This window comes from Hemicordylus capensis, chromosome 3 (genome assembly GCF_027244095.1).
Source record: "Hemicordylus capensis ecotype Gifberg chromosome 3, rHemCap1.1.pri, whole genome shotgun sequence".
Classification (NCBI taxonomy): domain Eukaryota; kingdom Metazoa; phylum Chordata; class Lepidosauria; order Squamata; family Cordylidae; genus Hemicordylus; species Hemicordylus capensis.
Window position 1 is genome coordinate 51580416 of NC_069659.1, and position 27250 is coordinate 51607665.

At 44.1% G+C, this 27250-nt stretch overlaps 1 protein-coding gene across 2 annotated transcripts; it reads left to right on the forward strand.

Annotated features, from left to right (window-relative positions):
• On the forward strand, positions 1-27250 carry DPT (dermatopontin). 2 transcript variants are annotated; one of them, XR_008320221.1, is made up of 5 exons: positions 1-394; positions 7857-7982; positions 23552-23659; positions 25250-25412; positions 25799-27250. XR_008320221.1 is itself a non-coding variant. In XM_053312390.1 (4 exons), the coding sequence occupies exons 1-4, from the start codon at positions 96-98 to the stop codon at positions 25863-25865; spliced, it is 600 nt and encodes a 199-aa protein (XP_053168365.1). In that variant the 5' UTR covers positions 5-95; the 3' UTR covers positions 25866-27250. The 2 variants fall into 2 exon arrangements, 1 of the variants encoding a protein (XP_053168365.1); XM_053312390.1 differs by lacking the exon at positions 25250-25412 and having other exon boundaries at positions 5-394.

The window sequence follows — 27250 nt, forward strand, 5'->3', positions numbered from 1 at the left end:
GATGTTCCACATCTGGAATCCAAATGTTAGACATGATATAAAAAAGCCAGCACAACAACCCAGTGGGGCGTTTTACTGCCAGAAACACAGGCAAGATGGACCTTGTTCTTCTCTGCATGTTCCTGCCACTGCTAACAGTGGCTTGGGGCCAATATGGGGACTATTACTACTCCCACGGTGACTACAGGGGCGATGATGGATGGGTCAATGTGTATCGGCAGGGCTTCAACTTCCAGTGCCCTCATGGGCAAGTGATAGTAGCAGTGAGGAGCACCTACAGCAAAAAAGAAGGCTCTGACAGACTATGGAATTATGCCTGCATGCCTACGCCACAGACCCTGGGTGAGCCAACAGAGTGCTGGTGGGAAGAGATCAACAGAGCCGGATTGGAATGGTAGGACACTTAAACTATATTTAGGAGCTGCCATGGGAAAAACCCATGTTATGCAGTGTCAGGTTGATATAATGCTTAATAATAGCCATGCATGTAGTAATAATAGAAATGCAGGTTGATGATATCATGGTCTGCTGAAGCCCGTATAAAGCTACAAATTGTAATAACAATACAGCAATCAATTCACATTCATGGGGAAATCATAACATCATCCCATTCCTTCAGTGGGCTTCCTCCACACTGCAGGAATGCATTCATTTATTTTCGCCTCTGACCCAAGTGCTCAAACTTTTCCTAACCAGCTCCACAACACTGACTGGAGATGGATATTAACAGAGTATAAGATGGTAGGATAAAGATTTCATTTCTTGTTGTGTATTGCTTCTGCCCTTTTAATTGGTTCTGGCCAAGCAATTCTGTAGGTTTTCTAAGAACTATCAAAACCAGCAAAATCTGTTTGAACAGAGAAAAATATTAAGGCAGAAAATATTTATGTATATAAGCAAATGTAGTTCTATCGTATCACTTTCAACTTTCTGGAGAATTTATTGTTGATCTCCAGCCATTTCAACAGTTGGAGAGGTTTGCCCAGTGCAAGATAAGTTCCTGAATGAAGGGCACTTGTTTCTAATCAGATAGGAATTTTAATCATCCTAATCCACTGCCTCAAAGGCCAAAAGCAGATATTCTTTTACAGGTTCTCAATTCCCAGCTTCTCTTCATATTATGCATACAGAACACTCGGTCATATATACTTACTGTACTTCTTATGTTTTGGGGTCTTGACTCTTTTCTTTGCTTATGATTTAAAGAATGTTTATTGTATTGGATAAGGAATTCATTTGTATTTGACTCACTGTCAAAGAAATTCCTCCACCGTCTCTCCTACTTAGAGAGATCTAATTCTTATTGATCAGCTGCGGTGACAATCAGCTGTGGTGGTGCAGCGGGGAAGCAGCTTACCTAGGGAGCAAGAGACTGTTAGTTTGAATCCCCACCAGTGTGCTTCTCAGATGGTGCCTAGCAAATATATATTTGTAGTCACCTATATCGGGCAACAGCGAGATAGGGAGGTGTTGGAGGTGGATGCCCACTTGGCTGAAAAGAAAGTGACTTGCCCAGCATGGCTGCAAAATGAGTTTCATGGCAAAACAGGGGATTTGAACCCGAGGCCTCCCACTTGCCAGCCAGCCTAACATTCTCTCTTCCCCACCATACTTGCTCAGTGAATTGCTGTCTATGGGCCTACCTGTACTGTAATTATCTGGATTTTGTTTGTGGTGCTGCAGAAACCTGCAAACCCTGTTTAATCTTCAGTCCCTGCTTGTGAGCTTTCTTGGGGAGTCTGGTTGGCCTCTGTGGGAAGCAGGATGCTGAACTATGTGGTTTGTTACAGCAAGACTTTTCTCAGGGCAGTTCCAGATCTCAGGGAACCCTTGCAAACTGCCCTCCAAGGACCCCCCTCCTACTCTAGTGGGCCTCGAGAGAGTTGCTCTGCCACCAGCAGACTCTGGGCACAGAAGTGGTCTCAATAACAACTTTGTTTATTGGCCACGCCAGAACAATTGTTCTCTGGGCAGCTCACAAAGTAAAACAATAAAACAACTGAATAAAAACATACACTTAAAAGCACATTAAAAAAGAAAGAAAGCTACAATAAATAATGTAAGAACATTTCTTTCTATAGCCTGGGTGAACAGCAAGGAGGCTATTCACACACACGTGCAAAACTGGGCTAAGGAAGCCCAGCCCGATTTTGCACGTGCACATGGACTGCCAGGATCGGGCCTGATTCTGGCAGCAACACGGCGGTAAACCCACCTGGGAAGCTGCCCCTCAAAATGGGGTTAGGAGAATGAGTGGTCTCCTAACCCCGCTTTGGCAGTCGTCTGTCAGCCGCGGCTGCTTGCAGCCACGACTGGCAGACTTGGTGGGGGTCCCAATAAATATAAGGGGACAAGTACATGTGTGGATTGCTAACTGGTTGAAGGACAGGAAAAAGAGGGTAGGGATAAATGGAGAGTTTTCACAATGGAGGGAAGTAAGAAGTGGGGTCCCCCAGGGATCTGTAATGGGACCGGTGCTTTTGAATTTATTCATAAATGATCTAGAAGCAGGGGTAAGCAGTGAGGTGGCCAAATTTTCAGATGATACCAAACTCTTTCGGGTAGTGAAATCCAAAACAGAGTGTGAGGAGCTCCAAAAGGATCTCTCCATACTGGGTGAGTGGGCAACAAAATGGCAAATGTGGTCAGGACCATAGGAAGCTGCCATATACTGAGTTAGATCATTGGTCCATCTAGCTCAGTATTGTCAATATCTACCCAGACTGGCAGCAGCTTCTCCAAGGTTGCAGGCAGAGTGTCTCTCAGCCGTATCTTGGAGATACCAGGGAGGGAACTTGGAACCTTCTGCTCTTCCCAAAGCAGTTCCATCCCCTGAGGGGAAGATCTCATAGTGCTCACATGGAGTCTCCCATTCAAATGCAACCAGGATGGACCTTGCTTAGTTAAGGGGACAAGTTATGCTTGGTACCACAAGACCAGCTCTCCTCACCTACGTTTAATGTTGGCAAGTGCAAAGTGATGCACATTGGGACGAAAAACCCCAACTTAACATATATGCTGATGGGACCTGAGCTGTTGGTGACTGACCAGGAGAGGGATCTTGGGGTTGTGGTGGACAGCTCATTGAAAGTGTCAACTCAATTAGTGGCAGCTGTGAAAAGGGCCAATTCCATGCTAGGGATTATTAGGAAGGGGATTGAAAACTAAACTGCTAATATTATAATAAGCCACCTAATGGTGCAGAGGTTTTCCCCTCTCACATAACACTAGAACCAGGGGTCATCCCATGAAATTGATTGCCAAGAAATTTAGGGCCAATAAAGGGAAGTACCTTTTCACACAACACATAATCAACTTGTGGAATTCTCTGCCACAAGATGTGGTGATAGCCAACAAGGGGTTTCTGGATAACTTCATGGAGAAGAGATCTATCAATGGCTACTAGTCGGAGAGCTATAGGCCACTTCCAGCCTCAGAGGCATTATGCCTCTGAATACCAGTTGTAGGGGAGTAACAGCAGAAGAGAGGGCATGCCCACAACTCCTGCCTGTAGGCTTCCAGTGGCATCTGGTGGGCCACTGTGTGAAACAGGATGCTGGACTAGATGGGCCTTGGGCCTGATTCAGCAGGGCTGTTCTTATGTTCAATAATGTACCATGCACTCACACAGTGCATTATTTGAGCTCCAGGGGGTGGTGTGGCACAGGGCAGCGAGTCCCGGTACTCCGACCCTCAGAGCTACCGGCAGAGCCGGTGCTCATCTGGGTGGGCAATCCACCCACCTAAGGAGGCAGCACTGCTTGTCTGCAGGGAGGGTAAATGTAACCCACTCTCCTCACAGACCACCCTGGAACCCTTATGTATCATGAGAAGTGGCTCAAGGTCTTCATCTGGCATCTAAAAGAACAAAGTGATGGTGCCAAGTGAGCTTCACTGTGGGGCTATTCCAAAAAGGGGTTGCCACCACCAAAAAGGATCAGCAGCATGAGCCCTAGATGCCCAATGATATTGACCCAGATGGCTCTTATATTCTTAGAAAGTCTCCAGCTGTACAGTTGATGAGATGTGAAGACTGCCCAATACTCCATCACAAAATTAGACAATCAATTTAGTTTGGGCAATTTGGTTCAGAACATCGATCAAAATCCACACTCAAAAGACAGCAGCCACCTTTCTTCATTCCTTTTCCTTTTTGCTGACAAGATGGAAAGTGAGTGTATGATGAGAATGGCTGGTGAGCAATCAGAGGCATCTGGCATGATTTTTTGTTGGAACATAATCTGGGTTTAGCGCTACAAATCAAAACTGAAATCCTCATGCAAAAGCATCAGCCTAGTTTTACAGCATTCTCCCTGCTCCTCACCTTTGTACCGTTTTAAGATAACAACTTCCTTGATTGAGGTACTAAGTGGTAGATCAGTTAATTAATCCCAACCGTTATTTTGTGACTACTTTATCCAGCAAGCATATCATTGCTTGAGAAAGGAAAAGCAAATGAAATAATCTGTTCCAAAGCATCTGAAGACTTTCAATCTCATGGCTTTACAGCTGCATAAAGGAGCACTCGTATATCTGCTTTGTTTTGAAAGACAAAGTACAGGGGCATTCTGTTTGCTGAGTGAAATGGTTCCAAGGCTCTTGCAGCTAAATAGCGGCCACAATAGTAGCTCTTTGATAAGTACTAAAAGATTTGGTTTCCATGACAGGCTGCTAAAAACACTAGTTCCTAATCTACAGGAGCACATTAGTAATGGAAGCATTTGCACCATTGCTTGTGGCACTGGAGTACTGCTAATTTTCTTAGTGCACACACATTTGTTAAGCTGTCACAAGGGAGGGGGAAGCAACAAGGAACAAGATTTTTTTTTAAGAAGTTGGCAGTAGACTCTAAGAACAGTCACCATGGTGGTATAGCTTTAGAATAGAAGATCAAAGGGGTTGTATCCCAGGATGAAACAGAATTTGAAACTGGAAAATGTAATAGAGGGGTTGGAACACAGAAATAATTCTGAGGTTCCCCCAGCTGCTCAGGTTAAGAAAGTCATTGGACCAATAACATACTGTGACTCACAACAACAGTAGTTTGTGGGACTGTCAGACAGCCTAAATTATGATAGATGGGGTCAACCCCACTTCTCAGGTTATGGCCAAGAACAGGACAGAACAGCACAACTGGACCCAAGCCAGGGGTAATTTCTATTGGAGCAGTTGAGGTTGATAGAGGCAAAGAAAGATTAACGCAGGAGGATACATGAAGCCAGAGCCTTCATGCTGGGCATTGGCTAGCAAGGACAGGAGGAGGTGGTGGATGAAGTGGCAGCTGCTGCCACCATGGCCTCCCAGATTTTGTTATAGGTAAGAATAGGGCATCAATACCACAAAGCAGCAGAGACAGTTGCCCCACATTGGTGCAGCAATTGAGGACAAATACACTCGGGAGCCCACAGATGATCTGAGAGATTTTACCCTTTCTTTTCTCTCATGCAGCTTCTTAAAGGGCCAGAAATGGAGCCACCATTATTGCATTCTGCTGCCTTTTGGCGCTGCTGTGCTTTGATCTGGCAAAGGAGGTACACTGCAGTCTCTTTAGATAGGCGCAGTGGTCCACTTAGGATCACCAGAGACCCCCGAGTGTCAACAGAGTACCGGTACTCTTCCATGGTGGTTGGGGGGGAACCATAATCCTTGGCTGCTGAGGAGATTGTGGGTTTGGAGAAGTCCTGAAGGGGCTCTCCTTCTGGCTAATCTTGACCATAAGGCTCTCCTTGTGGAATTTGTAGGACCCCATATACTCCAGCTGTCCCTATTTACCAGGGATTGTCCCTATTTTGTGACTCTTTTTGCCTTTTGAGGAGGCCTCTTTAGTGTGAGCTGCTAGATGTTAAACCTCTGACCAGGGAATGAATATATCTTATCTGTAGTTATCTCCTCCTCCTCCTGATGTTTCCTGAAGCCCCTTTTGTTACACGCTTGAATCCATGGCTTAAGAGTTCTTCCGAGGGAGAAGGGAAGTTCCTTCACCTTAACCCCCTTCTCCCTCATCCTTGGCATCCTCGAGCTGACTCACTGGGCTCTGGCTGGTCCCATCAGCCCTCATCAGCTGCCAGCCCATCATCACAAGCTTCCAGTCTTTTATATAGCCCGGCACACTCCTCACAAGTCAGCAAGAACCAGAATCCCAGACAAGATTGCTGGTATAGTCTTGCAAGAGCCACGAGCCCTGCTGCCTTCCTGGGCAGCCCCCTTTCCCTTTCCAGGGCTGGTGAGGGATGGGGCCCTCAGCAGTGGCCAGTGCATGCCCGGCATGTCATCAGTGGGTTATGCACAAGGCTGTGGCCAAGCTCAGCCTGACTGGGAGGCGCAGCTCACTACCATATTGCTGCTCCCGCCGCCTGCTTCCTGACAGTAGCATGCTTGGAGCTGCATGCCCTTGAACACTGGCATCATGTGCACAGCCTGCTACTTCATATACTACAGCTGTTGAGGTATTTTTGAACCGTTGATCATTGGAGGGCAACTGTGTTTTCTAATATATCCTTAATCAAAAGAGCAAAGTCTCTCCTGATTTTTAAACTGTTGGAAGCCTGATGACAGCAGAGTAAATGAATATAGATTACAGGGGATGGGGGGAGCAGACCATTCAACAATGTTTGTGGCGGGTGGGGGGGCGTGCTCAGGCAGAGATGTTTGGTATGAGATGTTACAAGCATGAACCTATTTTTGTCTGGGAAATGCTGGAGGCTCAGAAAGCCTTGTCCTGATGCCCAGCCTGTGGGGCCTGGCAGAAAGGCAATATTGTCTGACAGTCGATTCATAACACCTCAACTCTGTGTAGCTAAGCTTCCCTTTTATCTTCTTCTGTTTGGGTCTTTATCTTCCTGCTTATCTGACTGAAAGCAGAAGGCAGAGGCCCAAGACTATAACCATAAAGACAAAATGTAATTATCAGAAGCTTCTTTTCTTCCCAATAATTTTGTGCTGCTCAAAGTGATATAAGTATGTTTTCCAAAACTTTAATGCTTTTGTTCCGATGTTAATTACACTTCCTTCATTTCTATTATTTGTTACTGTCATAGGTAATGAAAACAATCTTAATAAATTAGTGATGGGGTTGGGGGAGTTAAAGCAAAAGGAGACAGTTGTTCTCAGGTGAAAGGGCAAAGAAAGAAGGGAGAGAGCAGGGCTATGTGGGCATACAAAGAAAGGAGCAGCAGAAAAGGCTGCAAATCTGACCTACGGGAATTAGCAAGGTTGGAGTGGATGGACACTGGGACAAAATGTGAAGATGTGCTCCTGCCCCCTCCTCCTTCTTCAGAGAGGCAGGAGAGGGAGAGCAAGGAGCAAGTTGTCACCCAGCTGGAAGTTCCCCTCCCTAAGGGGCCCAGGAACATTTGTTCAATCACAGCTATACCCCTACTCTCTCCCTCAGAGCAGACACTCAGTGCAAGTGGTGAAACAAAAGCTTAAACATTGTACTGACTGGAAAGAGGAGGAAGGTGGTTGGCACTCTGCTTCCTAGAAAAATCAAGTCACAGTCTTAGAGAAGAGGAACAGCTGCAGAAAGGAGGTTGTTGTGCCTCCTGCACAACATCCTATGGCTGCTTCTTCCTAAGAGATCACCACATTGTCAGAACTCTCATTAGCAGATCACTTCTTGAGAGTGGGAGTGACAGAAAGCTAAGCCCCTCACTATGGATATGCAAGCACATGATAGAAGATGAGGACAGTATGGTGGCTGGTAAGTTGGCTAGCCAGTAGCTCCCATCTGAGGTCCCACAGTGGCCTGAGAGGGTTGCCAGTTTCCAACAACCTGCAAGAAGGTGCTTGCAGCAATGGTATGTTAAAACAAAATTTATGTTTTTCAGGTAGATTCTGTCTTCTCTCTCTTTTCTCAGGTATCAGACATGTTCAAATAATGGGTTGGTGGCAGGATTCCAGAGCCAATATTTTCCATCTGTGCTTGATCGAGAATGGCAATTTTATTGCTGTCGCTACAGTCAGAGATGTCCATATTCATGTTGGTGAGTTAACAAAAATGTACTGGACTTCTACACATATTAAGAATTCACTCCATAGCTTGTTTGCCATATCTGTGAAGTCTAGTGCAGAAGTACACATCAGGAAAGACAATACTATAGGAAACACAAATGAGGTGCTTGCAAGTTATATACAAATTAGGGACAGGAGAACGTCAGTATTCACAGGGGTTCTGTTCTCCGCTACTACTGTGGGTATGGAAACCACAAATATTGGATTATTGGGGCAATGAAAATCTGGGGGTTAGGTTCCCGGAGATTGGAAAAATGGGTAAAATGGCCATAAAAATGTGCAGGGGTATATGTGGCCTACTGTGCTCTGCAGATCCCCAGCGGTCCTGCACTGACCCCCGAGAGTCAAAAACTGCAGGTGTTGTGCCTTTTGGGGGGGGGGGGAGAATGAGTCATAAAATGGCTCCCGATCTCAACCCAATATTGAAATGGCAGCTGGAAATGACCTCTGAGGTCATTTCCAGCCACTCCTTACCTGCAGACACATGAGTTTAGCTCTTTTTATTATTTGTTTGTTTATTCAGTTTATATACCGCCCTTCCAAAATGGCTCGGGGCGGTTTACAACAGGATCAAAACAATTAAAACCAGTTAGTAATTAAAATCAAAACTATAAAAATAGAATAAAACCAATTTAAACACTCAAACAGCTAAAAACCCTGGAAAACCTGGGCAACCATTTAAAACAATTTAAATTTAAAACAGTTTACAGTAGTTTTTGCCAGATTTTTACTGAATATACTGAGGTCGGGTGTGCATTATTCGACCGTGGACACACGAATTTGCAGATGCAGGATCCACGAATATTGAGGTTGTCCTGTACTTTATCACTGTGTGTAACAAAGGCATATACAGAGTGCTCTCCCTTCATCACTGAACCTCTGTAGCCTACCCCAACACCTTGAGAATTAAAGAGCAGCACTTTCTCCAGTGGCTGAGCTCCTCTGTGAGCCTGGCCTCTTGAATATTTCCTTTTCAAAATTCATCACTGCACCCATCTCCTGACCCCATTTTGAGAACTCAGGCCAAAATGTGTTCTTTAAGGGGCAAAAGGTGAAACAGCCATGGCTTCTACACTAGTTCAGCCTCATGTCTTTATATTTGCCCCCTCCCTCAAATGCTGTGGCACACCTGAAATACGGCTTGATATAGCAGGCAGGGGATGGGTGACGAAAAACACCAGGAGTGGAATCAATGGAAGAACCTGAAGCTAGCTCATCTCCTATTCCAGTGTGGAACTGAAAGCTGCAGCAGCAATCTCTGGGTTACAACCTGGCACGTCTATCTTATAATTTATTTATTTATTTATTATTTTTTACATTTTATATCCCGCTCTTCCTCCAAGGAGCCCGGAGCAGTGTACTACATACTTAGGTTTCTCCTCACAACAACCCTGTGAAGTAGGTTAGGCTGAGAGAGAAGTGACTTGCCCAGAGTCACCCAGCTAGTTTCATGGCTGAATGGGGATTTGAACTCGGGTCTCCCCGGTCCTAGTCCAGCACTCTAACCACTATTAAATATTATATTAAAATAATAATAATAATAATAATAATAATAATAATAATAATGATGCTTATGCTATTTACACGCAGTCTACCAGATGTTATTGGCTGGATTTGGTACTTTAATTATGGGGCCCTTTCCAAGGTTCTAGGATAACTAAAGGAAAATTAAAGATAGCGTTGTAGTATTCGTGCTGTCCCGAGTAGTGTGGCCTTCTGTAGCTGATGTGTTGTAATTTTATCGATGACCAAGGTGTCAAGATGCTGTTCAAGTTCTTTTGGTACTGTACCAAGGGCACCAACAACTATTGCCACCACTACTGTTTCTTTTTCCAGAGCCGCTCAATTTCAATCTGAAGGTCCTTGTATTTAGTTATTTTCTCCAATTGTTTTCTGTCAACTCATTTATCCTCTGGGATTGCAATATCAATGATCAGAACCCAATTCTTCTCGATGACTGTCAGATCCAGTGTATTGTGCGCTAAATGCCTATCAGTTTGCCTATCAAATCCCAAAGGATTTTTGCCTCCTCATTTTCTGTGATCTTCTCAATCAGATTATTGCACCAATTCTTTTATTATCTCTCTTGTTTACACAGTCAGACAGCTGTTATTGATTGGTTTGTTTTATCCAGACATCCAGTCCTTCCCAAGGACCTGGGATGGCGGAATTTTATCATCAGTGTTGTTGCTGTTATCCTCTCTAATAAAACGCTTGGTGTCCGTCCGTGGACGGACACCAAGCGTGCGTTCGTGCCTCGACTGTTCTGAGCATGCGCGGAGCGCATGCTCAGAACAGTCCAAGAAAGACACGACCGCCAGCACCCGGCGGCCATGTTGGGCGGCCAGAAGCGGCCGCTCGAAGAAGCTGGGAAGCAAGGAGAGAGGCGGCGGGGTAAGCTGGCCGAGACGGCGGCGGAGCCGCCGTCTCGGCCAGAGGAAGCCGGGCGGGGGGCCAGAGGAAGCCGGGCGGGGGGCCAGAGGAAGCCGGGCGGGGGCAAGAGGAAGCCGGGCGGGGGCAAGAGGCGGCGAGGAAAGCCGCACAAGGTGGTGGCGGAGCCGCCGCCGAGGCCTGGCGGCGCCAGCAACGCCCGGTGGCGGAGACACTTTGGGGCTCTTGCCCGGCCGGGGAGACCGGCCGGGAATGTTAGGCGGGGGCGGGGGCGGCCCAGATCGGACCGGCAGCGTGGCCATGGAGGCGGTGGCAAGGGGAAGACTGGGCCCCAACTGACTAAAGTTGCCGGGTGAGTGGTGGGTGGAGCGCAAGACTTCTGGGGAGGGGGGAGGGCAAGAGGGAGTGGGGGTGGGCCCGGATCACTTACTAGCGCCCGTTATTTAACGGGCCTGAAAACACTAGTTATAGATATTGTCACAGAATGTAGGCTGTTCCCAGTAAAGTTGGTTTTTGTAATTAGCCGATGGTGATTTCTGTGGCCCCTATAGTGTTGAGGTGCTCTTCAAGTTGTTTTGGAATTGCACCTAGGGCGCCAATTACCACTGGGATTATTTTGGTCTTCTGCAACAGCCTTTCAATTTCAATTTGTAGATCTTTGTATTTTGTGGTTTTTTCTATTTCCTTTTCTTCTATTCTGCTATCTCCTGGTATTGCTATGTCGATTATTTTGACTTGTTTTTCTTTCTTCTCGACTACAGTTATATCTGGTGTATTGAGTGGCAGATGTCTGTCTGTTTGTAGTTGGAAGTCCCATAATATTTTCACATCTTCGTTTTTGACAACTTTTTCAATTGTATGGTCCCACCAATTTTTGGCCACAGATAGCTTGTATTTTTTGCAGCTGTTTCAGTGTACCATCCCTGCTACCTTGTCATGCCTTTGTCTGTAGTCAGTCTGTGCGATCTTTTTACAACAGCTGTTTAGATGGTCAACGGTTTCATATGCTTCTTTACAAAGGCGGCACTTGCTGTTTGTTGTGGATTTTTCGACTTTGGCTCTTATTGCATTTGTTCTTAGTGCCTGTTCTTGTGCAGCCAGTATTAAATACTCTGTTTTGTTCTTCAAGTTGCCATTCCTAAGCCATTGCCAGGTCTTGGTGATGTCTGATTTTCCACTTATATTGTGCAAATATTGACCATGCAGGGGCTTATTTTTCCATTTTTCTGCTCGCTTCTTGACTTGTTATTTCTTGTAGGCCTGCTTTGTTTTGTTGGGTTTTTAATAGTTTCTCGTTATTGACCATCTGAAGTGCATCTTCTTCACTGTCCTTGATATATTCTGCAAGGCCTCTTTTCTCCTCCTCTACTGTTTGATGGACTTGCAGCATTCCTCTTCCACCTGAGCTGTGAGGGAGGTATAGCCTATCTACATCACTGTGGGGGTGCAGAGCATGATTGATGGTCATTATTTTCCTGGTCTTACGATCTAGCGTCTCTAGCTCTGCCTGGGTCAAGTCTGTTATTCCTACAGTGTATTTGATAACAGGTATAACCCAGGAGTTTATGGCTTGTATGGGGTTCCCGCCATTGAGTTTGGACTTGAGGATTTTTCTAACTCTCCTGGTGTATTCACTTCCAATTTTTCTTTTAACTTCAGTGTGTGCGCCATGTTATCAGCCTGGAGAATGCCCAAGTATCTGTAATGTTCTTTCTTTTCCAGGTTCTTAATGTTGCTTCCATTGGGCAGTTCTATTCCTTCTGTTTTTGTTATTTCCCCTCTATTTATTATTAATGCAGCACACTTGTCTAGTCCAAACTCCACTGCTATATTGCTACTGAATATACGGACAGTGTTTAGCAGTTATTCAATTTCTCATTCGGACTTTCCATACAACTTCAGATCGTCCATGTACAGCAGATGGTTGATTTTACTGGATGTTTTAGATGTTTGGTATCCGAGGCCTGTTTTGTTTAGTATTTGTGAAAGTGGGGTCATGGCGATTACAAACAACAGAGGGGCTAGTGAGTCCCCTTGGAAAATACCTCTTCTAATGCTAACCTGTCCAAGTGTCTCACCATTGATTGTTAACTGTGTACTCCACATGCTCATTGCATTTTTAATAAATATCTGAATGTTTTTGCTGACACCAGTTGTTTCTAAACGTTTTAGTATCCATGTGTGAGGCAATGAGTCGAAGGCCTTATTGTAGTCAATCCATGCAACACTTAGATGATGATGATGATGAATAATTTGATTTCTATACCACCCTTCCAAAAATGATTTACACAGAGAAATAATAAACAAATTAGATGGATCCCTGTCCCCAAAGGGCTCACAATCTAAAAAGAAACATAAGATAGACACCAGCAACAGTCACTGGAGGTACTGTGCTGGGGGTGGATAGGGCCAGTTACTTTCCACCTGCTAAATAAAGAGAATCACCACATTAAAAGGTGCCTCTTTGCCAAGTTAGCAGGGGATGAGCTGTACTTAAGTTGTCTGTATTCTGTAAATAGTGGATATGATCATGCACCCATTTTCTTGAGTTGAAATGAGTTGAGTTGAGTTGTTTATAAGATCTGAAACCAACTTTAACCTAGAACAGAAGACCAGAAATTAGTCTATCTTTAATCAAACAGCTGGATTACTTGTTGAGGTAGCTGCCCTTATTACAAATTAAGATGCTACCCACCTGCTCCCCCCCCCAACAAGTCCTGCAATGCTGCATCATCGTGACGGGGGCAGGGTGTTCCTAGGAGGGATAAGTGAAGTACACCAGGAGGTATACTCCCAGTAGGGTCACCCAAAGTGTGAAGGTCATCCCAGCTGCCCAGCTAAAAAAAGCAGGCACCTATATTGGGCAGCAGTGTTATATGAAAGTGCTGGAGGCACTTCAGTGACAATGACAAAGGCATCATTTCATACTGCATGGGAGAAGGCAATAGTAAACCACATGGATAGACAAAATGGAATGATTGTCTATGTAGTGCCAGATGATGGGCCCCTCAGGTTGGATGGTCCTCAACATGCTACTGAGGAAGAGCTGAGGATCTCCCAGAGTACCAATGGTGTTTATGATGCAGTTAGACTAAAGCCTTTTTGACGTCTAGCAGCTGATGTTGCCATGCAAGAAAAGAAAATCCAAAGCTGCAAAGGCAGAATTACAATGGGAGCGTGGAACGTGAGAAGCATGAATATGAGAAAGCTCAACACATTGGACTCAGTGTGGTGTAGTGGTTAGAGTGCTGGACTAGGACCGGGGAGACCCGAGTTCAAATCCCCATTCAGTCATGCTACTTGCTGGGTGACTCTGGGCCAGTCACTTCTCTCTCAGCCTAACCTGTTTCACAGGGTTGTTGTGAGGAGAAACCTAAGTATGTAGTACACCGCTCTGGGCTCCTTGGAGGAAGAGCGGGATATAAATGTAAAATAATAATAGTAAAAATGATAATAATGATGATAATAAAAGGCACAAAAGAGCACAAAAAAGAGGCACAAAAGACCAGCTGCTGATTGACAAAATGATTTTAGAAAATTGCAAGAGAAGAAATACAAATCTAAGTGTTGCATGGATTGACTACAATAAGGCCTTCGACTCATTGCCTCACACATGGATACTAAAATGTTTAAAAACAACTGGTGTCAGCAAAAACATTCCGATATTTATTTTAAAAAGCAATGAGCATGTGGAGAACACAGTTAACAATCAATGGCGAGACACTTGGATAGGTCAGTATTAGAAGAGGTATTTTCCAAGGGGACTCACTATCCCCTCTGTTGTTTGTAATCACCATGACTCCACTTTCACCAATATTAAACAAAACGGGCCTCGGATACCAAACATCTAAAACATCCAGTAAAATCAACCATCTGCTGTACATGGACGATCTGAAGTTGTATGGAAAGTCCCAATCAGAAATTGAATAACTGCTAAACACTGTCCGTATAGTCAGTAGCGATATAGCAATGGAATTTGGACTAGACAAGTGTTCTGCATTAATAATGAACACCAACTAGACAGCACTTATTCAATCACTCAATCAATCAAACAAACACCTGCTTTTGACACCTGCATGACTAAAGTGAGAGCCAGTGTGGTGTAGTGGTTAGAGTGCTGGACTAGGACCACGGAGACCCGAGTTCAAATCCCCATTCAGCCATGAAACTAGCTGGGTGACTCTGGGCCAGTCACTTCTCTCTCAGCTTAACCTACCTTACAGGGTTGTTGTGAAAGAGAAACTCAAGTATGTAGTGCACTGCTCTGGGCTCCTTGGAGAAAGAGCGGGATATAAATGTATGTATGTATGAATGAATGAATAAATAAATAAATAATAAAGTGGACCCTAGCAAGTTTGCTCCTTATACTGATCGAACAAAATCAATTCAAAGTATCTTAGTCAAATAGAACTACGCAGGAAAGGAAGTTTTCAATTATATGCTCATGAGATGTTTACTTCCCTTTTGTCTGGCCAGCTGCTGACCTACATGCAATAATAGTGAATACATGTATATAGAGAAAATTGCCTTGCAGACAGAAGGGCAAAGAATCTTGGACTTCCTATAATACAATCTTCAAAGATCCTTTTTAAGTGTCTATAGATGCACATGCACGTAAGGCAACAGTCTTGCAAAAATATGTTTTATGAAGACAGTGCTATCTGTTTTGCTAGTGAAAGGCCATTGTTAAGGTTTTTGCTTCCACTGATAAGGGAATTTGTTTTGCATATCAGTGAAACAAGTAATAATACTGTGGGCTTTCATTTGGGCTGTCATCTTGAAGCCTCTCGTTTGCTTTGTTATGCTGATAACAAATCTGGCCTTACCCTGCAGCATCTGGCTTAGTTTGAGCCTTCAGTCAACTGGGACTATTTAGTCTTGAATGGCATACATCTCAACTAGCACTTCTGCCAATGGAACAAGTTCTGTTTGCCCAAGGGCAACTTCTTCCATTTGTGGAAATTCTAGTTAACATAAGAACATAAAAATAGCATGGCTGGATCGGGCCCAAGGTATATCTAGTCCAGCATCCTTTTCCCTACGGTGGTCCACCAGATGCCTTTGGGAAGCCCACAGTCAAGAGGTGAAGATATGCCCTTTCTCCTGCTGTTGCTCCCCTGCAACTGGTATTTAGAGGCACCTTGCCTCTGTAGCTGGAGGTGTCCTATAGCCATCAAGACTACTAGCCACTGATGGCCAACACCATAACAGAGACTTCCATAGATTAATTATGTGCTGTGTAATAGTTTTTATATATGAGTACAGTAGAATATAGGCCACCTAATGGTGCAGCGGGGAAATGACTTGATGATCAAGCTAGAGGTTTCCGGTTCGAATCCCCGCTGGTGTGTTTCCCAGACTATGGGAAACACCTATATTGTGCAGCAGTGATATAGGAAGATGCTGAAAGGCATCATCTCATACTGCATGGGAGGAGGCAATGGTAAACCCATCCTGTATTCTACCAAAGACAACCACAGGGCTCTGTGGTCATCAGGAGTCGAAACCGACTTGATGGCACACTTTACCTTTACCTTTACAGAAGGATATAACATTTAAAATATTCATTTTGGATTACTGAAGATATTACTTCTTTAATGTATGTGAGACTGTGGAATGTGTTTATTACTTAAATAGTATGGAAGTTAAGGTGAGCACCTTAACTTACAATTTCCATGCTTTTTGGTGCCCAAGTGAATATGAAAGAAGGGATTTTAAACAATCTTAATATATATAGAGAAAAATTGAAATGCTTGACTGGAAGCTTTCAAACATAAACAGATGTTCGTAGGGATTGGAAAGCCTGCACAGACTGTTTATAATTGTTTCCCCTCTCCAAACAACCAGGGCTGCTGAGTTCCAGAAGGTTTGGCTGCTTCTGCTGCAGCTGTTTTCTGTCACCATTGCCTATCCAAGCCATGACCACATTTGCCAAGGGCTTACCGCATATGAGCCCTAATGGATGTGGCTGTTTCCTATACACAGTTTGTTATTTTAAAAGTCTTCGCTTGCGGGATCCCCAATGGCAAAAGTTTTAGAAAAGACAGAATTGATTACTTCTTCACAAAGCACGTAATTAATTTATGGAATTCATTGCCACAAAGTGTGATGATGGCCACTAGCTTAGGTGGCTTCAAAAGCTGATCAGACAAATTTGTGGAGGGCAAGTCTATCACTGGCTTCTAGTTATCATAGCTATCAGGATAACCTGTCAGGAAATTTAGGACCAACAAACGGAAGTACTTTTCCCACACAATGCATAATCAACTTGTGGAATTCCCTGCTACAAGATGTGGTGACAGCCAACAACTTGGATGGCTTTAAGAGGGGTTTGGATAACTTCATGGAGTTATCGTCATGGTCTATCAACGGCTACTAGTTGGAGGGCTAAAGGCCACCTCCAGCCTCAAAGGCAGGATGCCTCTGAATTGCAGGGGAGTAGCAGCAGGAGAGAGGGCATGCCCTCAACTCCTGCCTGTGGCTTCCAGCGGCATCTGGTGGGCCCCTGTGCAAAACAGGATGCTGGACTAGATGGGCTTTGGGCCTGATCCAGCAGGGCTGTTCTTATGTTCATATGTTCTTATGTGCTACCTCCAGGTAGTATGCCACTGAATAACAGTTGCTGGGGAACAACAATTGGGGAAAGCTGTTGCTTTCAAGTCCTTGCATGTGGAAAGCATCTAGTTGACTACTATAGGAAACAGGATGCTGGACTGGATGAAACTGCTCTGATCAAGCAGAGGCAGGGTTTCTTATGCACTTAGCTCTACAAACCCAGAACTCTGACAAACAGAGTTACTGCAGTGGAATCCAGTGTTAGTAGTGATGCTGCTAAAATTCACTTACCAATACCTGGCTCTGAACATGAACTTGTCAAGCTTGTGATGTTCAGCTATAATCTCAATGAAAGAGTTTTCTATTATGGATTTTATTTTCTGAGTGGGTTTCTTTAAAGCAACAGCAGCATCTCAGTTATCTGGGAGCTCAGGTACCTAAGGAACCTGGGAAAATGTAGTTTCCAAGGCACCTGATATCTGTACTAAAGACTCAGGTGCCATGTGAAAACTACATTCCCCAAGGTCCCGGATACCTGGGGCATTGCCATTGCAGCATTAAAGGTACCAGGGAGCTAGGCTTAACAGGTCTCCAAAAACGTTTTTTTCGCCACTGCCCGGTAAGTGGAAAGGGAACAAAAGTGGTGGGACAAGACAGGGTGCTGAGACTCATAGGGGAATTAGGGGTGGCTTTGGATTCCATCATGCTCCTGATTATATCTGCATGGAATCCCAACTTTGGAAATGGGCTTGTGAACAAATGAACTCTCTACTGATTTTGTTTTTAATAGCTCAGTTTGCTGAGCACAATTGTGTTAGAGGTTGTTGATTTTTACCCACAATAGGTAAAACAGCAGAGCACTAAGGAATGAGCACACACTCCAGAGTAGGTAGCAGAGGATGGTTTGGATATTGCAGCTATTTAGAGAAAACCCATGGAGATCCTTGTATGACTAAACACTAAATATTTATTGGTTAAATACACTTCGATAGAAAAGACCTACAGGTATATCTAATCTAAAGGACTACATAGTGGATAGGTAAGGAGAGAGAGAGAGAGATGTTTCCATCTGCTCTCTAGGAGGAAAGGAAGGATTGTGACTCAGCACAGGAAGTGCTGCCGAGTCAGTTCAGGGGTCATAGAGTAGGGACAGATAGGGAGACCCTGACTCACTGTCTCTACTCCCAGTGCCCCTAGTAGTCATTAGGACAGTTGGTGTAAAAGGTTGATGCACTGGAAGTTCATCTCCAACAAATTGAACCAAGGGGTGTTTGCCATTACTAAATGTTAGGGTGTGTGAGAGAGTTGGGCTGGGCTATGGGGAGCTACTACAAGTTGCTTCGAGACTGAAGTCAGGACCAGAAGGACCAAGCAAGGAACCAGGTGGTGGGGGAGGGAAGCCAGGGGTCAAACCTGAACAGACAAGTCAGGATCTGGAGGCAAGCTGAGAGTTGAAGCCAAGCTGACTTACAAGGGTTACAGAATACTTAACACCAGAATCAGGGAGACTGAGGCAAGTCCTTAGTCCAAACAAGATGCATTGCATAGCCTTTATTTGACCAGCATAACAGCAAAATAGACAAAAACAGTTCAAACAATCAACTGCTACAAAATAATAAAGAGTCTCTATAAAATCACTTAATGTAATAAGTAGAAGAAGCTAAAAGTTAAGACTATGAACATAAAACTATATAAAAAAGTTAATCCACAGTAATATCAGAATGACACTGAGTATAAAGATAGCAAGACAGCAAAATTATGTAATTAATCCAAAAAGGTGTTAAATCTCATAACATATTGTATTCTATACTATGTATGGCAGCAACATATCCAGCAAGTGGAGGCAACATACATATAGGCGTTGGTCAAACAAGAAGTGTTGATATCCTTCCTATTCAAGAAGGATCTAATGCAGGGGTAGGCAAATGTAGCCCTCCAGCTGTTGTTGAACTACAACTCCCATCATCCCTGCCACAAAAAACTGTGGCTAGGGATGATAGGAGTTGTAGTTCAACAGCAGCTGGAGGGCCAGATTTGCACAGCCCGCTCTAATGGCTAGCCTGATCAGGTGGAGCCCGTTCAAGGCCTGAGAGATCGATGTTCAGGTAAGGCTGTTGCAGTTCAGCAGACTGTCACATGGGAGAGCTGTATAAAGAGTCTATGGCTCTCAACCTTCATCCAGGCAGTTCCTAACAGGAGATGAAAACAATTTCTAACTCCTAAGTAAGATGTCTAGTAACAGTGTCCAAAAAGGCACTTCCATGCCCAGAGATGATGTTAAAATATCCCAAAAATCCACTGTGTGTGGATTCTCAATTGTGATATAACTTCTTCATAGGGATTCCCTATGAAAAGAAGTTATTTAACAACTGAGAACCTACAATGCAAACCAAGAACCTACAATAAAAATTCCTATAATACATTAAAATTACCCGAGTGCCCTACTGCTTTGTGTGTTGAGTGCTAGTTGGCACCCATGGGGCCCTACCACACAACCTGTTTTGGAGTCCCAATGCACTACCCGAGGGAAATTATGGGGCTGCTTTGAATCCCCATTATTCCCTTTGGTGGGTGGGTGGGGACAGGAAAAACAAAATCCTCCCCCCGCCCGCCAGCCAATGGGGTCATAGTTGCCAGAACAATTACTCCGAGTGGCATGATGGGAAGTCACCCGGAGCAGAGGACACAGCTGGCCAATCAAGGCAGTGGCAAGATAGCCAATACGGAAAAGTGACACACTGTATCACAAAATGGCCGCCATCACTCACCCACCATAAAATGGCCGCTCAAGCCATTGAGCCACATTTGAGCTGGCTTGATTGGGCCAGGCTTTGGCTCGGCTAAAACGTGGACTGGCCTCATTCTTTATGGGGCCAGTTTGGTTCAAGATCAAGCCTTAGAGCCAAGCTGGCTCACATACCCCTATCAGGCATGGGAGATATACAGTCACTTAAATTGTTTTCAATAGTTTCAGAATTCTAGATTAGATTTTTCTTTTTATTTGTTAAAGAATACTATTCTGGTTATGGTAATGTTTAGACAATATAATGAATGCTCTTTTGATAAAATGAGAAAAAAGCAGAAAATTGATATATAATTAAATTACATTTGCAATGTTCATGCAACAATAAACCAGGCAAGGGAATAACAAAAGTGGAACACATGTCTAATTACATGGAAATATAGGGTGATTTCAGTGGATCTGTAATAGCTGAGGGTTGTAGACAGACAGACTCCACTGTACCAAAATAAAAGGAGGAGACCTATTCATCATTCCTGCTTCTGACAGCTTTCTTGTATTTGGGCAAGTTATCTAAATTGTCTATACTTTCCTTTAACCTAAGAGAAGAATGAAACTCACCTACCCCAGAATAGGGTTGACTAGTTATTGTCTTCTCCTTCCAATCTTTGAGTGGCAATGACTGGCAGGCTCTGAATATAATCCAGACCATCATTTCTGACAGCTTAATTGCAGATTAGAAGGGAAGTATATGAGCAGATCATGCGGTATTAATACAATGCTATTTCATAAATGGAGGGACATGTTTTACAGCCAGCTTGGCAATGTTTAAAACTTTTTTTTTTTTTTTTTTGGTAAAAAAATTAAGAAATTGACAAGAGCCAGATAAAAACTACAATGACTAGGAGGTCATTCACACGACTGAAAATTGGGTAGGACAAGTATCCTACCCAGGTTTGGGAACTTTGTGGGCTCTCCATTTTCAATTGTGTGGAAGCAAACTAGGTAGGAGGAAGGAGAAGTGATTGTGTGGAATCAAGGTAAAGGAAAAGCTGGGCAGGACAGTGCTGTCCTACACAGCTTTTATATCCAGCATTTGACCAAGGAAGGAGGACATGCTGTCCTACCCAATTTTTGCTCCTACCTGGATTCCACACAATCACTTCTCCTTCCTTCTATCTAGTTGTTGGTTTCCACACAACCAAAAATTGAGAGCACACACAGCCCCCAACCCTGGGTAGAACACTTGTCCTACCCAGTTGTCGGTTGTGTGAATGACCTCTAGGAATGGACAAAGGTGACATACTTTTCAGGTTGCTTGGGGTTTCAGTCCAAGCCCATTCCCCTCCTGCTCTCTGCAGAAGCTGGTGTTATAAAGCCAAGGCAGCTTGCTCTTCTATAGTCCAAGCCCAGGGAATGATGCAAGACTCAGCAGAGCTGGCAAAAAAACATATTTGATTTCTTAAACAAAAATGTGGGACAGGTTGAGGAGCAACTCTAAGTGAGGTAGTGGCCAGAGGTGCTTTCTATCAGCTCCAGCTGATACACCAGCTGTGTCTGTTGCCTGAGATAAATGACCTCAGAACAGTAGTAAATATGCTTGTAATCTCCAGACTTGACTACTGTGATGCACTCTATGTGGGGCTGCCTTTGTACGTAGTCCAGAAACTGCAGTTGATACAGAATGTGGCAGCCAGGTTGGTCACTGGGTGATCTCGAAGTGACCATATTACTCCTGTATTAAAAGAACTACACTGGCTACTAATATGTTTCCAGGCAAAATAAAAGGTATTAGTTATAACCTATAAAGCCCTAAATACCTTAGGCCCTGGGTAGGGTTGTGCACAAAACCGGTTCGCCTGGTTCGGTTCGAATTCGAACCGGGTTCAAACCCCACAGAGGCAGGTTTGGGGCTGCCCCCAATCCCCATTATATCCAATGGGAATATATTCAATGGGAATATATTCAAGAAAACAGCTTCTTTGCCATGAGCCCCATCGCCCATTGAAATCATCTGGAGAGGTTCATCTGCAGTTGCCACCAGCTTTTCTGGTGGCTACACTGGGACAAGCCTTCTTTGTTCTGTGGCTCTGGAATATGCTCCCTGCTGAAATAACAGCCTCCCCATCTCTGGCAACTTTTAAAAAGTCTCTAAATACATATTTTTTACCCAAGCTTTTTAACTAGACTTGTGGTTTTAAATTGTTTTAAGGTTTTCGTTTCTGTTTTAATTTGTTTTATGTTATTGTAAACTGCCCAGAGATGGAAGTTTGGGGTGGTGTACCAATAAAAATATAATAAATAAACAAACAGACTATATTTCTGAGGAGGCACCTGTCCTCACCTTTGGCCTCCCTTTGGAGCTACCCTTGTCCTTTGCCCTAAGACACCAGGTTGGTGAGCCCTTTTTCATGATCAGAGAGAAACGTCTCAAGGGAGAGTGGGTAGGAATCCTCGAAAAGCTTCTCTCCCTGCAGATGACAGTTGCCTCTGGTGTGGGCACAGAGATTGCACGCCCAGATGTGCAGCTGCCTTCTCTGGCAGCGTGGAGGGTCGGAAGTGGGATGCATCATCCCATCCTGCCCCCAGAACGCCCACAATGCACTGTGCAAGTGTGCGGTGCATTATGGGGATTACCCCAATACCAGCTGGGAGCCCCGCAGTCTCCCAGGCCCAGCTACAAGCAGCTGGGGTTGGCAAATGGTCCAAAAAATGGGTCTTAGGGAGTGCTACCTCCCTTAACCCCATTTAAGAGGGTGGCTGTCTTGGCGGGCTTGCCGCCAATGTGCCGCTGGGATTGGGCATGATTCCATCAGTTCTCATATACAGGCAAGACTGGCTTGGCTCCGCTTCATTAGCCTGGTTTTGATTGTGTGTGAGAACAGCCTCATTAAAAGCAATAATAAAACATCATTTAAAAACCATCCTCAATAAAACAAACACAGCTACAACCTAACAAGAGAGTAAGGGGCCACTCATTGGCCAAAAGCCTGGATAAAAAGGGCAGTCTTCAGTTTCCTGTGAAATGAAAGACTGCAAAAGAGGGAGCTATGCCGATCTCAACTGAGATCAAGTTCCCTCACCAAGAAGGCTCTGGCCCATGTGCTAAGTAAACAAGCTTCTGCCCATGTTGGCAGGTGGAACAGAGCCCTCGCAGCTGACCTAGTTAGGCAGGTAGGCTCTGAGGCATCCAGGGGCTTTAAGGGTAACATACAGTACCTTGAATTGCACCCAGAGAAAGCTGTAACTTTCAACCCAGTACCCAATTCTGCTTTTGTCCAAGGCAGATGGAATGACAATTTTGGCCTGTGTGTTGTAGTGTCTGATCCTGACAAATATGTACTACACTCTTGGTGCTACATGGAGGCAGGGAGTCCCAATGTGGTCACACAATACCTCCAACTTCCTGTATCAGGGCAAAGCTTTTCTACGGAACTGGAATCTGTGGGATGCTGGAAAGTTCCCAGATGCCCCCACACACCTTCCTGGTGTCCTCTTTATGCCTTCCCAGCTTTCCCATGGATTTTGATTCCATGGAAAAGTCCCCACCCCCACGCCGTGCCAAGCTGGCTGCAACCTTAACCTTCATTTACATACAGCATCAGCCAGAGGAAAGCGGGTCCACATCTGTTGGAAATGGACATTCCAATACAGAGGCCTACTTATGAAATGTGTGCATCTACACTTCAGCTCAGATAAGCATAGAGTAGCTCCTGGGTTAAACCACATCTGTCAACAAGACTTTCTATGGTCTGAGAAAAGCAAGGATAATAAAACTTAGAAAACCAAGTACTAATTGTTCCACTTATTTATTCCAGAAGGTAGTTACATTGATTTTCTCCCCCTGTTTAAAAGGTTGACAACAGAATATCCAGGACACTATGGGGAAGATATGGATATGATGATGTACGCCTATGATTATTATATTCGTGGAGCAACCACAACTTTCTCTGGTGTGGAAAGGTGAGATGCAAACATTATCTTGGAAGCCTCGAATGTCCTCTTTTACCCAGAGATGACTAGTTAGTATAGTGTGATTCATTGTTCTAAAACAATGCTTCTTAAAGCATGAGATAGACTACTCTCAGGAGCAGGAACTATGGCCAAGGAAGACAAATATTCGATGGGGGAAGGACTGTAGTTCAGTAGAACAGCATCTGCTTGGTATGAAAAAGATCCTAGGTCCAATCCCTGGCATCCCTAGGTAGGACTGGAAAATACTCCTGCCTGAAACCCTGGACAGCAGCTGCCAGTCAATGTAGACTCAGTCTATTGAGCTAGATGGCCCAATGGTCTGATTCAGAATAAGGCAGCATCCTTTGTAACCATGTTGATCCCATGTATTGATTGGGCCAGGAACTACCTTTCACCCAGTCAGAGCAGTATGAACATAGGAAGCTGCCATATACTGAGTCAGACCATTGGTCTATCAAGCTCAGTATTGTCTTCACAGACTGGCAGCGGCTTCTCCAGGGTTGTAGGCAGGAATCTCTCTCAGCCCTGTCTTGGAGCAGCCAGGGAGGGAAATTGGAACCTTCTGATGCTCTTCCCAGAGCGGATCCATCCCCTGAGGGGAATATCTTACAGTGCTCACACATCTGGTCTCCCATTCATTTGCAACCAGGGCAGACCCTGCTTAGCTAAGGGGACAAGTCATGCTTGCTACCACAAGACCAGCTCTCCTCTCCTAAAGATCAAGTGTTGTGGGTATGGATCTCTATACCCCCAACACTTGATCTTTAGATCCTCTTCCAGGAACTCCAGTTATCATGTGATGAGCCCAATTGTCCCTTATCCTTTATTTGCCCTTTGTCTGAGGGAGAGAAGAAGCACTGCTGAGAAAATTGCAATGTTTTGCTTTCAGCTGTGATTTAAGCACTCTTAACTTGAAAGTGAATACATTAAGATTAATGGAGAGCCCGTGCTGTCCATCCTTGTTGCATCTGCAGCAAGAAGTCAAATTGATACTTTCTGACCTGCTCATTTTTAATGATGGACAGGGACAAGTTGGAAGCAGGAAAATGGTCCAACTCTCCTTGCAGTTTTGCTACTCAAAGCATCAATTCCATTTTCCTTCATGATAAAGCCATCTTTCAAAGCTCCATAGTTGGGAAGCTGACATCTAAGCACACTATGACACACTTCAGAGTGCCACCAACAGCCAGAAGGCCAGCATTTCAGACTCCACTCCTGGTTTTTGGTAACATTGCTAGCCCCAAGTGTTTCAAAATTATGAGAACAATTTTAATGTTACTTTTGCAAGTCTCTCATAGCTCATACATACAGATCAGAAGAATAGACAACTGTAATTTAAACGGTGGGGGCGGGATACAAAATCCCTCTCTAGCTGTGAGGAGTCCCAGGAAGGATGCCACCATCCACTTTTTTGTATGACCAATTCCCCCTTCCAAGGGAATATTCTGGGAGAGTACAGTGGAAAATCCCTCCCTACAAGAAAGGCTTGAGCAGTCTTAGGTCTGAGTGTGTGACTAGAGCAGGACTCAATAAGGAGAGACACGTTAACATCAACAAAGATTTATTAATAATTGGTAGATCAAGAAAACTATAGAGGTATCAACAATTGCTGCTTCCATACAAATAAACCCTTCTTCAGGAACTACAAGAACCATGAAGTCAGATCCAAGCACTTTAAACAAAAATAAATTCCTTGATGCATCTAGCTAAACTGGTCCTTATCCTTCCTACCTACTTTCAGGTAAGCAACTTCCAGTTGATTCCCAGCCAAAGGCTGTTAGTCTCCCTTTTTCCTACAGTAGTTCCTGATCAGACCTCACTCTGAGGCCTCCAGGGAAAAACTGAATTTGAACACACCTTCTCCTCTATAGTTTGTTGTCCAGTAAACTCTGCCCCTCACTCTGGATTGGGCCACCAGGAATTGATTCTCTCGGGCCTTCTTCCCTTTTTTTTAGAAGCCCACCCTCCAAGCAGTTACTCTAATTGAGGCCTAGTCCTTTTTCAAGCCTGGCTATCACTACAACATACTACAAACCAGAATCCTTGCCCCATAGTGTTGTACAGTCTTGAGAGCTGTGATAATTCTGAATTCATTAAAGCTTGTTTCCTGTTTCTCTTCCCTTGCAGAGATCGTCAGTGGAAGTTTATTGTCTGCAGAATGACAGATTTTGACTGTCAGTTTGAAAATCTTTAGAAGCATTGAAATAAACCACACTCTTGGGGGAAGTGGTGGGGGGGGGGAGAGAGATTGGGGCAACAGGAAAAACAAAAGAAAAGCCATTTATCAACCATGCACCAACTGTTTGGCAGAGCTGTCACTCCTCTTTTGTTAAAAGGGCCAGATAAGTACAACACTGAGTTCAACTTCGATCTACATTCTACAGGCATATCTATTTAGGGAGTAGATGGGCTACTTCAGTTCACATAATCCCTGCAGAACCTATGTGCAGCAAAGTACTTTAGCTTCCGCTGTTTTCCAGCCACCCATGAATGAATCTGGTAGATACAAGAACAACATCAGCAGTAGACTTCCACCATAGAGATGGTCCTGTCCTGTTCTTTCCAGGTCCATTTCCCTGGATGTTACAGCACCAGTGAGTGTAGGAATACGCCTTGTGGATCAGTCCTTAGACACAACTGTGGACAACTCGCTTGTGGCTACTTTGCACTCCTTAGATGCTTTCCAATATAAACCTAGATGAAGTTATTTCCTTGGCTGACTAGCTCAGCTGTACACACGCAGCTTAATTTTGCATGATGTCTTTGTATCCACTGCACCACACCTCATTGTCAACTTAGAAAAAGGACTACAAAAACTCCCTAATTTGTGTTTTGGTGATTTTTCCACAGCAACTAATTTGCACACACTGTGTGTCTGCTTCACAGTAATCTACAGCTGTGATTACAGGGTAGCTGATAAATCTTCTTTGTCACAGCTTTGCAACCCATGCAAATGTACAGTATATCACATTTGTATTACATAACACAGCTGTCTGGCAGAAGTCCACTTCTGAGATCGCTTCTCAACAGCATAGCCTGCAGTACTTCTCCAATCATTTTTGTCTAAAATTCAGATGGATGTCATCGCCTCTGATGGCTTTAATGCCTTCAGTTTGAAACAACAGCCGATTGTTTTTCTTAATGTCAGATATCTGTGTTTTCTCTGCCATTCTTTGAAATCAGAGTCCCAAAATGTATGAGAATACAGTAACTCTCAACTCTAGCTGAACAAGGCATTGGTGGTAGTTGCATGGCTGAATCTGGGTGTGTAAAACTGTTGGCACATTGGTAACCTGTGCTATGTAGGTCAAATGTGGGATATAATTGTCCTGAGCAATATTTAAGGCATAAGCATGATCACAAAGTTAGGCATGGGTTTTTTTCCCTGTCAAAGGAGACAATTAAGAATTCAAAGGCAACAGCAGTATGGAAACAAAATGTGCAATTTGCTCCAAATGCCTGTATTAGGATATCTTTTTCTTTTTAGTATCTACACACACATTATAAATTGTTATCATAATGGAATGAAGAAATTTAAAAAAATGGTGATGCAGTAGACATTATACTTTTTAAAAATTA